Genomic DNA, 12,856 nt, shown 5'->3' on the forward strand with positions numbered 1-12,856 from the left:
GCTCTTATGTGTTTCTACGTCAGGCTTCACCGGTTAAAAATACCTGCAGCCTTCAGCTCCACCGTCCTCTTTCAGCTGTATGTGGGCCGACATCTGCAGCTTAAAGGGGCCTTCTGGGCCTTCTGGGTCTTCACAACCATCAGCAATAATGTCATTTGATGCATAAGACGTCAGGGAGTCAGGAAAATAATCGATTTGACTATTTTTGTCCGGTCAGCTGTGGAAGCAAGTTTAATATGCGAGTTAAGATTCTCTCTCTCCCTCTATTTAACACCATTCAGCAGATAATTTGCACGCTGGCGAGAGGAGGTGTGTAAGACATATCCTCCTCCTGCAGATCTGGACGTCTTCGTCGGGTCTCCTGCGTGACGCTCTAGTTGGTCTTGGTCATGCTTTTGGTCTTCAGCTCTGCCAGCTTGCTGGTAACAAAGTTCCATTTGAAGGCTGCCTCCTCGCCGCCTCCTCCCAGCGAGACGTACTTGGAGAAGCTGTTGTTGCTCCTTCCTCCTCCTCCTCCTCCTCCTCCTCCTCCTTCGCTCTCCTCTCCCTCGGCGACCTGCCCGTCCTGACCCTCCCCTCCTCCGGCCTCCGTCACCGCCTCCTCGCCCTGCTCCTCCGTGACCTCGTTCGTCGCGGCGGCGGCGGCGGCGTTGGCCGCGGCCTCGGCCTGCTTCTTGGCAGCCCAGTTGGTTGCAAAGCTATCCCAGAATCCCGAGCGCCTGTTGGGCCGAGGTGGCTCCTCCGGCTTCACTGCAAGTGGACTGAGAGTGCAGAAAACGTCTAAGCAGGCTGAGGAAAAACTAGCTATCCATGAACACGCAGACTTTTGAACAGCATCACTTTCCTACTAATAACCCGACTGAGAGGACGGCAGCCTGAGCTTAAAGACAAATATCTGAACGCACTGGTCGGCGACAGGCGGACTCTCAGTCTCCTCCAGAAGCTGATGCTCATCATCTTTGTTGAAGAGAGCTGATAGCCGGTTCCAGCTTTTAGCCCCAGCCCCCTGCATCTGAAAACACACAGGGTCAAAGGTCACATTGGTATATCTCTTTTCAAACAATAGCCATGATGAAATCTCAAAAACTTTTTGACAGTTTTTGATATTGACATACTTTCCTGGCCATTTGGGACACAGCACTCGGCCCCTCGTCCTCCTGCACTGGACTCATATCGTTCTCAACATCTGAGACCTGCAGAAACATTCCAATGAATGAATGAATTCCTTTACTGTGATTATCGGCACACGACAAAAGCGACTGAGCTTCCGCTGAACGGTGCAAAAACGGCAAGTTTGAAATATACATGAGTTACAAATATGAAATACATCCAGCTAGACGGGGGAGAAGAAACACGACATGGTGAAATAGTGAGTGGCTGGAGCATTGGCCTCACAGCATTTCTTGAGTCCAGGCGCCATCTTGTGCATACCGTGGATATTCCAACCCAGTTTCCTGCAGCTATAGTTCTACATCGGTGCACATTTTGACACTAGGAGAGGTCAGAGGTCAAATAGCATCAGTGCCCACTCTGAACATGCGTCTGAATGGAATCCAGGTTGTGCGCAGTGTTACCCTGATGGATCTGAGCGCGGCGTCCCGAGGACCTGCTGTCTGTCTCGACCCCCTGTCAGTCAGTCAGAGCCAACTAATCCGTTTGTTCAGCTCCTGTGCAGGATCAGGTTTCTCAGCTCCTCTCAGATCTGGGTCAGTGCAGCACCGTCTATTTCACCAGATGAAGACTGTATAATGTACCGTGGAATCTGTTTTAAAATTTTGAAAAAAATGCAACAGTGTAACAAATGCTTAAAATCAAATCGGTTGGTGGCTCCTGAGAATATTGTGCATACAAGGAATGTTCTTTAGATGTACAATATTATTGTATTAAATGTAATTGTTCAAAAAATTATTCCAAAGTCGCCTTGATGGCTACAAATGTGTGCGTCAACTTCTTAGTAGTAATTTTGATGTGATACTCCACTTGAGTTCATCCACAATCAAAAACAGCTGATTGACATGTAAAGCACATTTAAAGCTCCTGAAAGACTTTTCAACATCTGTATAAATGAATGAAAAGTACTGAGTGGGTTGTATGCAAGAAAAAAACTGCTTTCTCATCATAGTTGTAAAGTAAACTAGAGTTAGGAGTATAGGTACTGTGTGGGTCTAACTTCTGTCCCAGAGTCTCCATTAAACACAAAGCAAAACATCCCTGCCGGCTCGTCTAACCTTGTGATGAATAAGAAATGATCAGAACAACGAAACCTGCAGAGTTCCTCAATTCAGGCCCTCCAAACATGTTTTATCCATTTTTTTTCCTGGATGTCAATCTGAGAAATAAAATTTAAAAACACAGAGAAAATTCAGTACCTCATCCACAGCGTCCTCCTCATACTCAGGGTTGAGGGTCTTCATCACCTTGCTCCTGTAAACCTTCCACATCGGGTTCATCCTCGCACCGGTAGATGCTGGAACGCTCACTCAGGGTCAAGACCTGCCGAGACCTCAGATACCCCTGTGGCCCACCCTCCACTCCCAGCTTCGGCTCTTCTCAGTTGGGCCGACCTGGATCCGTTTCCATGCGCTGCGACCCCAGCAGACTATAAAATTGGGGATCTGTGTTCAGAGCTGAGCTGTTTCATACTTCTCCTGCTCAGATTATGTCTGCCTCGTCAAAGCCAGCGAGGCTGACAGCTGCTGTCCTCCACAGAGAGTCTGCGAACAGGTAAAGCTGGGAAGGCGTGCACACACACACACACACACACACACACACACACACACACACTCACACAAACACACACAGTAACAATCGGCGTCACGGTTGACAATCCCTGCCTTGGTTACCTGGAGACAGGTGTGGATTTCCTCATTCATATTTCAGAGGGTCTCTTTTCCAGAGCCAGAGCTCCATTGTCCGCCAGCATTGGTAGGCTGGCTCCTGTAACCCTGATGCATGCACACACACACACACACGCACACGTATATGCACAGTTTTCACACGTTTTCATGCTTTGAACAACGTTACACCTCTCTTCATATCAGTCTTGGTTGCTTTAACATAAACCTTTCCAGCAGAAGAAGTTTTAAACTTGTTAAAAACACTCATTGATTCTCCAAGTATGTCCATATCTATGGAAAATAATCTAAACTGTGCATCCATCCCATGTGGATCTTTCCAGGCCATCCTCTGCTCCACTTCCATTGGTGTCCTCAGAATATCAGACTGATCAGATGAAGGAGAACAACAAACTGTCATCATCATGTGAAGCTCTGACGGCCGACTGGATTTCAGCAGGAAATTCTGTTGTTTTGCACCTGAGACACATTTTCGCAACACCTAACAAACAACACAACTGAATATAGATCAACTCTTTTATTGCAGCCGTTGTATGAAGTCTCTACTGACTCAAACAGGCCTGGTGAAGGATTGATCATAACCTTGATTATATGAGGGAGGAATGCGATCTAATCAGTTCGATTGCTCTCCTGTTTCTGGTTTTGATTACCATATAGGCAACGTGACGGTAATGAAGCTGCAGGGACGGGCAGATCCATAAGATCAGCATGAATAATGAATGCTGCTGTATGGACGACACGTTTACGCATGCAGGCTGATGCATGCTGGGTATCTGAAAAGCAGCCGAGAACTGCTCAGATTTCACACTGGAAAGGTCACACCCAAGAGTTACTTTTTTATTATTAGTGTTTAACACAGTCAGTCAGATGGTAGCTTGTCTGGTGAGTTGCAGGAATATACTGTAAATGTTATATTATACCCTGTAAACACTTGATGCATGTAGAGGGATTTCAGGGAGACAAATTTAAACCAGGATTAGTTATAAACTCGCTTGGATACTCTGAATGTGACGGTTTTAATGTCACTTGTGTTTGATTGATTTATGTTCTTTAACATAACTTTTATTTTTTAATTTTAAAACAACTCTTCAAGCATCCAGAGCAAAGAATTGCAATTAATCTCATAAACACCGTGAGGACTTGATGCGAAAAGATCTTCCTTGGTGGTCCTGCAGCTGATAGATTAAATATTTAGATTGCCACTAGATGGCGCTAGAGGTCCTTCATATTGCTGCCAAAGTTACCAAATTAAAAAAATCTTATGATTCACTCACCTAAAAATCAGTCTCTGTGGATATATAAGCTGCTTAATGCATAATCGGTTGAATCATTTAGATTGTATTATCACTTTTTAGCACCCCCACTTTTTTTTTTTTTTAATATAAGTTCTCTTCAAAACAACAACAAAAGACTTGGAATATATAAATAATAGCCACACATGGTTATTATTAGATCTTTCATTCATAATAAAAGCCTCCTTTGAATTGAACTGAAATGTCTTTGTCTCTCTTTGTAATGTCTCTCACCTAAGGTCCATGGTTCGAGTCCTGATCAGTTCTGTCTGTGTTTGCATGTTTATTCCATGTGTGCATGACTCTTTCCAGGAACTCTGGTTTCCTCTCACTATCAAAACCATTTGTTTGAGGTTCCTCTGATCGAGAGGTGTGCAGAGTACCTTTCTCATACACTTATTTATCCAATTCTAACTTTGTACAATTATTTGCTTTGTATAAAAAAAACTAAATTGACAGAAATTATTATGAAAAATATTGTTAGAGACTAATCAATCGGATCTTTGACTACTGTAAAATACTGAAGAGATGAACTATTAACCAATGGCCGATCTTAATCTAAAAATATTTCCTATTAGTATTAGTTTGAGCTGTCAGAGTTAATCATGAAACTGTATTTTTAACATAGACATTGTAATAAGTTGGTCTACTTCTCACTTTATTTTGACAAAGTCCAACAAGGTCAAAAAGGAAATTCTTTCTGTGTTTAGTTCCCAATCAAGGAGCTCTGGTAAGAAATCAGTCGCTGCCGAAAGTCTTGATGCTGAAACTTCAACAGTTACTTTAAATTCAACTTTTGCACTGGTTATTTGGACTGATTAATGCTTCATATTATGGGCTGAAAACTGCCTTCAAATGCAAAAGAACAGAATTTTTAAAAATGCCATTCAAAACATGAATAATCATGGTTTATCTTTTAACAGCCCTAGCATTATTATTAATAATTAATTAATTAGTATTAATCATAATAAAATTAACCAATAATTACCCTAAATTTGACTGGCTCACTTTATAAATGGAAGTTCCGTAACAGACGCTTCCACACAGTCATATCCACAAGTTATAGAAAAACAATTACATTTCAAATATAGAATAAAACAAGTGGAAAGCAATGCTGCAGTACAAATGTAACTGTTAATAACAGCAGCAGCAACAGTATTTCATTTTTAATGATTTGAATACTGTTGTTATTGTCATCATTTTTTAATCATTACCAACAAATGGACATGTCTTCAGAATCTTGGGTGTCGCCTGCCTCCTTTTACGGTGTTGTTCTGTCACCGCGGCCTCCCTCTGTTGACCACTGGGGGGTGACAGTATGGACCCTCCTCTCCTCTGGTGTGTCCCTGAGCAGCTAAAGAACAGAATGTACTCATCTCAGTGTACATCGTGTCAACCGCACACACTGCGTGCGACAGTATCAACATTCAACAGTGTTCAGAGTGACCGAGGAGAAGATGCCCTACATCCGCAGGGCTATGGTATACATGATCTGAGAGCGATGGACCGGAAAGCTGCTCAGTTTCTTCACACTGCACTTTGTTGTGCCAAAGATCATGACCATCATAAACAGTCTGGAGGAGTTTTCACACAAGAAAGCCTCACACAAGCCTCTGTCGTTCCCTGTCAGTGTGGATGGAGGTCATCTCTACTAGCCTGTCTCCTTACACACACTTCAGCAGCCTCGAATAAAATCACACAGATGCCATTAGATGATTACCCGACGAGTGTGATCCCGCCCCTCCCTTCATCTTGCCTTCTCCTGCCGGAGCCTGAAGCCTCAGAGGGGAATTAAGGTTCCAGCTTCTGGCACCGTAAAAGTTATATATACACAAAGGCCTGATCGCTTCTCATCACTTGGATCTGAGTTCCTGTTGACCTTGCTTCCCCTGAAAGAACAACTATCGTTCATGTACTCATTGATCCAAACACTAATCATGTCATTCCTCTCCATTTCCCAAACATCTTTTTAAACATTTTCTTTTTGCTTTCATCCCTGTCAGAAAACTGCTTTAATCCAAATGATTATTTTAGCAGATGAGCTTCAAACTCTTCATAACTAGTTTGGTCGGTGACAAAAACTTCTCTGCCCATGAACACCCAGGTTATACGTGTCCTGAAATAAGGTTGATGCTGCTTCATTATGATGTGTGTGCACTGAGCATGCGCGACAAATAAAAGCCTTGGAGAGGTCGATGCAGGTGAACCGACACACCCCTTCTATATCACACGTCAGATGCATCACTGATCTGGATCCAGAAGTAATTTATGGCAGGCAACCAGCATTCTTTCCTGAGCTCGTCCCCGTCCGGCTGTACATCTACAGTATCTGTTTTTCTACCTCATGTGGCGCCGCAGTGAGTGTGTGTGTGTGTCTTTATAAAGCTGATCCAAACGCTTACCAGAGAAAAAGTTTCCATACCAAAATAGACCTGAATGTAAAGGCTGAGCCGCGTGGAGACGAGGACTGGCTGTTCTTCAATTACATGCAATATAAATCCCATCACCCTCTGCTCTATTTCAGCGTGAGGATGTGTCGGCGACATGTTGCGTTGCTGAAGGGCAAACCGAGCATTTCAGGTTAAAAACACGTGACGCATTCAGGCTGCAGTCTGTTGATCATTACTGTCTATAGTAAGGTTTCAGTATGCAGGTCACTGGAGCAGTGTGGGCTGATAGAACGCTTCAGCTCAAGTGTTTGATAGTTAGACCCTACAGATCGCTCTATTTGGAAATGCTACTCAATGCTTTGTTGATTCTAAAGTATAAGAAATGCATTAAAAACATCTCAAAACTCATAATATATTTGTTTGTCAATCTTGAAGGATGAAATGCAGCCCTTCCTTAGTCTTGACCGATCCACAACCCTCTGAGACATCTCTATACAGAAAACTTTAACCTGTGACTTCAACAAACTTGTTACTTTTCACAATGTTTTTGTGTTTTATTGTGTTTTGTGTTTAATTGTGTCAATTGAAAACAGAATAAATTGTGTCTATTTTTTTAACCTTCCATACAAATGAAATTTACTTTTTTACTTACTTCATCAATGAATATAAGTCAAATCTAAAGTAGTGTACAAGATGTAGATCACATGCATTATTTCTTTTAGGTACACATTTTATGGTTTTGAGCATGATAGCTCAACAAGTCATCCATTATCACAGCACAAAGTGGTGCTTTTCGTTAAAAAAAGTAAAATGATTGCAGATTGTTGTTTTTCACACAGCATCTCAAGTAAAAAAAAAAAGCATTGTTTTTGTTTTGTCAATTTCCAAAAAGTTTCACGATTAGTCTGCAACATTTTGAAAACAATGTCTGTTTACACGAAAATGACAGAAACGATGATAAAAATGTAAATAGCACGCCAGGCCAAGAGTTGGCCCTGTTGGGATTTTTTTTGTGACAAAAACACACATTCCTGCAGAGAACAATACTCTGTAAAAAATTAATGGATGTTCATGGACATTTTCACTGAGAGAGGATGAAGCTGGATTGCTGTTATGTGGAACTGCTGTTATTGTTATTGATCTCATCAATAAAACAAAAAATGTGTTTTTACATAGTCCTAACAGCCTGTGGTCAGCATTTTCCTAAATTTAACCAATGTATACCAAACAGATTTGTTGTCAAAATGACGGCTAAAGTCCAGAGCTCTTATCAGTTTGGGTCTCCAGTGTTTCACGTCATGGATAAGAGGCTATTGGCCCCACCAGGAAGTAAAGGTGGCCTACAATACCTCCTAATCACTGAACTAATACAAACCACCAGACAGGCTGATAGTATTCTTATCTGTTGTTATAACCTGCCTTAAAGATACAATAAATGGATTATCTGCAGTTATTAGGCCACCAAGTGCTTTTAATGACTGCGTCATCTTAAAACTTGATAACTTTTATAAAACTTGATCAGATTTTAATGCCGTCCATCTTTTAACTCCATTTGTCCATTTCATGGTCAATAATGAGAGAAGGCAGGTTACATGTCAGACAATTCATTGATTTTTACTGTGAGTGCAGCAGGGCTGACTCACTGGCTTTGGATCTCAAAGTTCTTTGCACTCTACACTGCACTTAGAAGGCAAAAGTCTTGAAACCGAAGTTGTCTTTTTACCTTTTAATAACAAAAATTAACATACAAAAAAGATACTTGTCTCTAGACTTTTCTGAAAGCTAACTAAAAATGCAGTGTCGGTCAAAAGAGTATGTTGCTCCAAGGTCCAGTGGCTTCTGCTGTAATCTTCACAATACTACAATGATCTCAATTTAACAGCCAATCAGAAAACAAGCACGATAGACGTAATTAGTCACTGGTCAAAATACCCTCTGTACTGCAACACAGAACTATATTACATATCAAAAAAATACATTAATCACTTCACAAAACTACCTTAAGTACAAATTATATTAAAGCAGAAAAATGGCTACAACATTTACTATTTAGAAACACTGACTCATCAAATACCGTACGCATGTTTACTTCAAACCTTCAGTTTGTGCTGCATGACGTTGCTTTTGCTGTTTACGTTGAGTCTCTTGAAAGTTCTCAAGCAGTTTATTCATGCAAATGAAATCAAGAGTGATTGTAAATACAAATTAAAAGGAACATTTGCACACAGCTTCTAGGAATATCAGGACTGAGCTGCAGCAGTTCCTCTGTTTGTGTTTGCATTAGCGAGGAATACGTAACGCAGTCAGACAGGCGTCACACACACAATCCCGCTTACACCGAATCGTCTGTGCTCTCATGTTTTACGAGGCTCTGCAGGGGCGTCTGTTACGGAGCCGCTGCATCCTGAGCTGGCCAGTGTTGCGTAACTCCTAATAAAACACACATTCCCAGTTCCTCTTACCGTCCAGAACGGTCTTTTACTACTGTCCTGTTTCCATCCCCTCGTTGGCTTCAGGCTCGTGTTTTACATAAGAGCTCTCAAGGTTATTAGTCACAACTGAGAACAATGCACAAACTGTTTGCGTGTGTGTATGTGTGTGTGTGTGTTTGTGACAAACACACAGACCTGAGGCCTCATCTGGAGACCTACAACACATATGGTAGAAAACAATCAGACACTTGTTTTAGTCAATGCTCTTCTCAAAATACCTTTCCTTGTTGCCCAGTTTGTAATAACAGGAACCAAATGGAGCAAACTTATCAACTTTATTGGAAACTTCTTCCAGAAATACATTTTTGATTATACCACAAACAACATTGGATGGATGAATGCAGAAGGATAAAGGCAAACAAGAGAAGAACAAACCTCATAGCAACACAAAGACGTAGAGTGAAGGTGTCTGGGTGTGTCTCTGAGGCTGTACCTGGATCACAAACCTGTTTATCATTTAATTATGATACAGAAACACACAGCAGCTACGTTCAAGCTGATCGCTGCATGCTTACCTTTAATTACACCTTAATTACAGCGGCCTCTGCACTTCATGCAGGGACAGCGACTTTGCAGGTTTCAGCCATCAGCAGGCTGGTGAAGTAGTTTGAAGTTTGAAAACTTCGACTCACGTCGCCTTAAATTGGATGAATGGATGTGACTGTATATTGAAGAAGAAACAGCAAAACTATTGCTCCACCAGTATTAGATTTTGCAATATGCACGTAAAGACCATGTTTCTGTATTTATCCGTGTTTCTTGTCTCTGCATTGCTGCACATCCACATGTTTGTATGACTGCAACGCCTCATGGTATCTTCAGGAAACTGAGAATCTGTTTCCTAGAAGGCAGCCATGAACACCCCTGCCTTTTCTCAAACCATATGTACATCCAGCTTGTCTATACTCTTGTGCAAACGAGCTTTTTATTTTTTTTTCTGGGCTGGCCTGTTCAAACCGGTCGTGAAGCAGTAACAACCAGGTTTTTATAACCGAGCTGGAGGCAGCAACCCGGCTGGAGGCCTCCGCTTTTTTTCACTCAGCAGGATTTTAAAGTTAAAGATCGAGAGGAAAACACACGTACAGCAACACACGGAAGACATTAAGACTGTGTGGCTGAACAGATGGGATAATCTGAGACATTCAGATGGATGCATGTGACACTATAGACCAAAAATGATAATGCAATGGAGAGATTTGCGGGAGAGATTTTCAACTCTCCCGCAAACTCTGCGAAACCTCACAACAAGAAACTGATCACTAACAGAAAGACGACTAAAAAAATTAGATGAGACACCAATATGCAGTCAACAGCAGGCAGCTCTTATAAAGAATTGAACTCCTCCAGAGTCCAACCACTGTGGAAGCAGGCGAACAGTTTCTGATGCTAAAGCCGGATACAACAGTGTGCATTTATTCACTGTACAATCAGAAGCCAAAATAAAAACACATGGAAACTAAAGTGAAAGTGTGTTACTGCAAAAAAGCAGTCGCCTCAAACCAGAGATCAAACCTTCACAATTGTTTTTCAAACTGTGTTTATTGCATATATATATCTATATATATATATATATATATATATATATATATATATATATATATATATATATATATATATATATATATATATATCACAAAACTGCAAAAAGAAAGTGTAAATCTTTGTATTTCTTTTTATGTACCTTAAAACCTTCCAATAAACTGATAAACATGGTTCACTTTTCATCTCTTGTGGTCTTTTTGAGATTTTAACTCTGCCTCTGGATTTAGGCTCCCTGACTCCCCCGTCCCCACATGTTCCACCTGCCTGAGTGTGTGAGGAGCTTTCTGTGGTATATACTCGGCATCTTCTGTGTGTTCTGGTTACTGGTTCATCTGTGTTGTCAGCACTCAGTCTGTATTCTGGCTGTGTTTGAATTTTCCAACATTTTACATCTCCTGTGATCTTGAAAACTAGGGGAATTTTCGGTATTTCGTGTTGTAATGAAAAGGAGTCCCTGATGGTGGTGTCTGGCGTCCTGAGCTCTCCAGAACAAGCTAACGATGAACACGTGACGGCACTTCAGCTGAAATAAATAAATTAATAAATAATAATTGATTATTTTTTTATATTTTTGACTTCAAGTCGTCAACCAGCAGGGGAGAGTGTGTGAGCTGCAGGCCAGGAACTTGAACCTTTAGCATGAAACTAAGCTGTTATTTCACAGACTGCTTGCGAGTGACATTCATATATCCACCACAGTGACACCAGTTCACTCAGTAACGGTTCTAAAGTACACATAATGAGGATTTCTCATGTGATCGAGCATGATTACATGTTAAATGGTGAAAACATTTGTATCCTATCAGACCATCATGACAGGAAACTTGACAAGGTCGGAGATGACGTTACGTAACAGTGACAGTAACAGCAGCTCTTCTTGACCTTCCAGGTTCTCAGCGTCGCCGTGACGGTGCATCGTTCCTCGAACTTCGGCCTTCACAGATCACATTTCGAGCGGCTCGTCTGACCAATGGAGAGCCTCTTGGCTTTTTGGAGCAAAGTTCAGGATTGGCAGTAAATTCTTGAACGTCGAGTCGGTTCAAAATGTACAGTGCTGCACACAATTTACGATCGGCGTCCACACGGAGCACGTCATGCCTCGGCAGCAGCTCTGACTGGACCCGGGCGTCTCAGCTGTCTGTCCACACCTGTCTCCTGACGTCCCCTCCAAAATTACCCTGCAGCAGCCTGGCTGGGAAGTGAAGATGAGACCATGAGATGAGTGGATTGAGGATGGCAACAGCTCTCGCTCATTTCTAAATCCTCCTTATAGCAGTGTGAAGTTATTGATGTAACTTTATTTTTGGTGTTGGGTGATACAACAGTGTCAGGAAAGGAAGTTGGATGGGACGAGATCGTCCTAAACAAAACAGCTGTTATGTAAACCAATTTACAAGTGTTTTTTTGAGATTAACGTGTGTTCTGTATACACACTCTGGCGTGCAAGTTCACACAATGAAACCCATGCAGGTATCAGCAGCTGACGCAGTGCTAATGCTAAATAATCTGAGGCCAAAATATCGTGTCCCTCCACAGAATCAAAGCATGTCAAAGGTCAAACAAAAGCATGCAATGCAATACTTATTATGAAGCTTGGACATTTGCACAAGCCGGCCTGACCTGAATTAGTAATCTCAATTTGCATCTTCTGCCATTAATACTCAGAATAAAGAAAAACGTGAACAAATTTTTGTAAAACTTTGATATATAATGTTAATTTCCAACACCCAAAACCCTGGCTACTGCTCTGGTACTTCTTTACACATAGAATGATAACCAAGTTGTCGTGTAATCAGTGTTGGAAGACAACAAGCAGGGGCTCACTCGTCTTGTCTCCACTTAAAAAGGTAGAACTCCATTCAGGACTGTGTACCAGTGATAAGATAAAAGAGGCTGGAGTTTGTTCTGGCTTTATCCTGCTCTGTTTTCAGAGCGTTTTAGTGTGTTTGGTGCCACTTTGCATGTATTTGTGTCTATTCTGCATCTTATTTTATGTCTCGGTTTGGACAGTTTTTATCATTTTCTTTGTTCATTCTCATCAAATCATAAAGGAATGGTTCTAAGATGAGGGCAAATGTTGATCCATTAAACTGAATCAGGTAAATATATATTTTTGTGCTTATCTTTGAGCAATCAACAGGTGCAGACTGGAACCTGGGAGAGTTGCATATGCAAACTTCGGCATGTGACAACTTGCAGTGTGTTCCTGAAAGTAGGCCGTGTGACTGCAGGCCTGCCCTCCGGGCACGACAGGTTAAAGCATGACGGTGACATGTAGCTGGGAA

General features: G+C 41.7%; 1 protein-coding gene across 1 annotated transcript; it reads right to left on the reverse strand.

Annotated features, from left to right (window-relative positions):
* Window positions 1–332: 332 nt before the first annotated feature.
* LOC115397208 (uncharacterized protein C1orf232) lies at window positions 333–2,450 on the reverse strand. Its single transcript, XM_030103425.1, has 4 exons — window positions 2,370–2,450; window positions 1,116–1,193; window positions 906–1,012; window positions 333–761 (listed from the first exon to the last, which is right to left on the reverse strand). The coding sequence occupies exons 1-4, from the start codon at window positions 2,448–2,450 to the stop codon at window positions 374–376; spliced, it is 654 nt and encodes a 217-aa protein (XP_029959285.1). The 3' UTR covers window positions 333–373.
* Between the last annotated feature and the right edge of the window lie 10,406 nt (window positions 2,451–12,856).

Source organism: Salarias fasciatus, chromosome 11 (genome assembly GCF_902148845.1).
Source record: "Salarias fasciatus chromosome 11, fSalaFa1.1, whole genome shotgun sequence".
NCBI classification, from domain to species: domain Eukaryota; kingdom Metazoa; phylum Chordata; class Actinopteri; order Blenniiformes; family Blenniidae; genus Salarias; species Salarias fasciatus.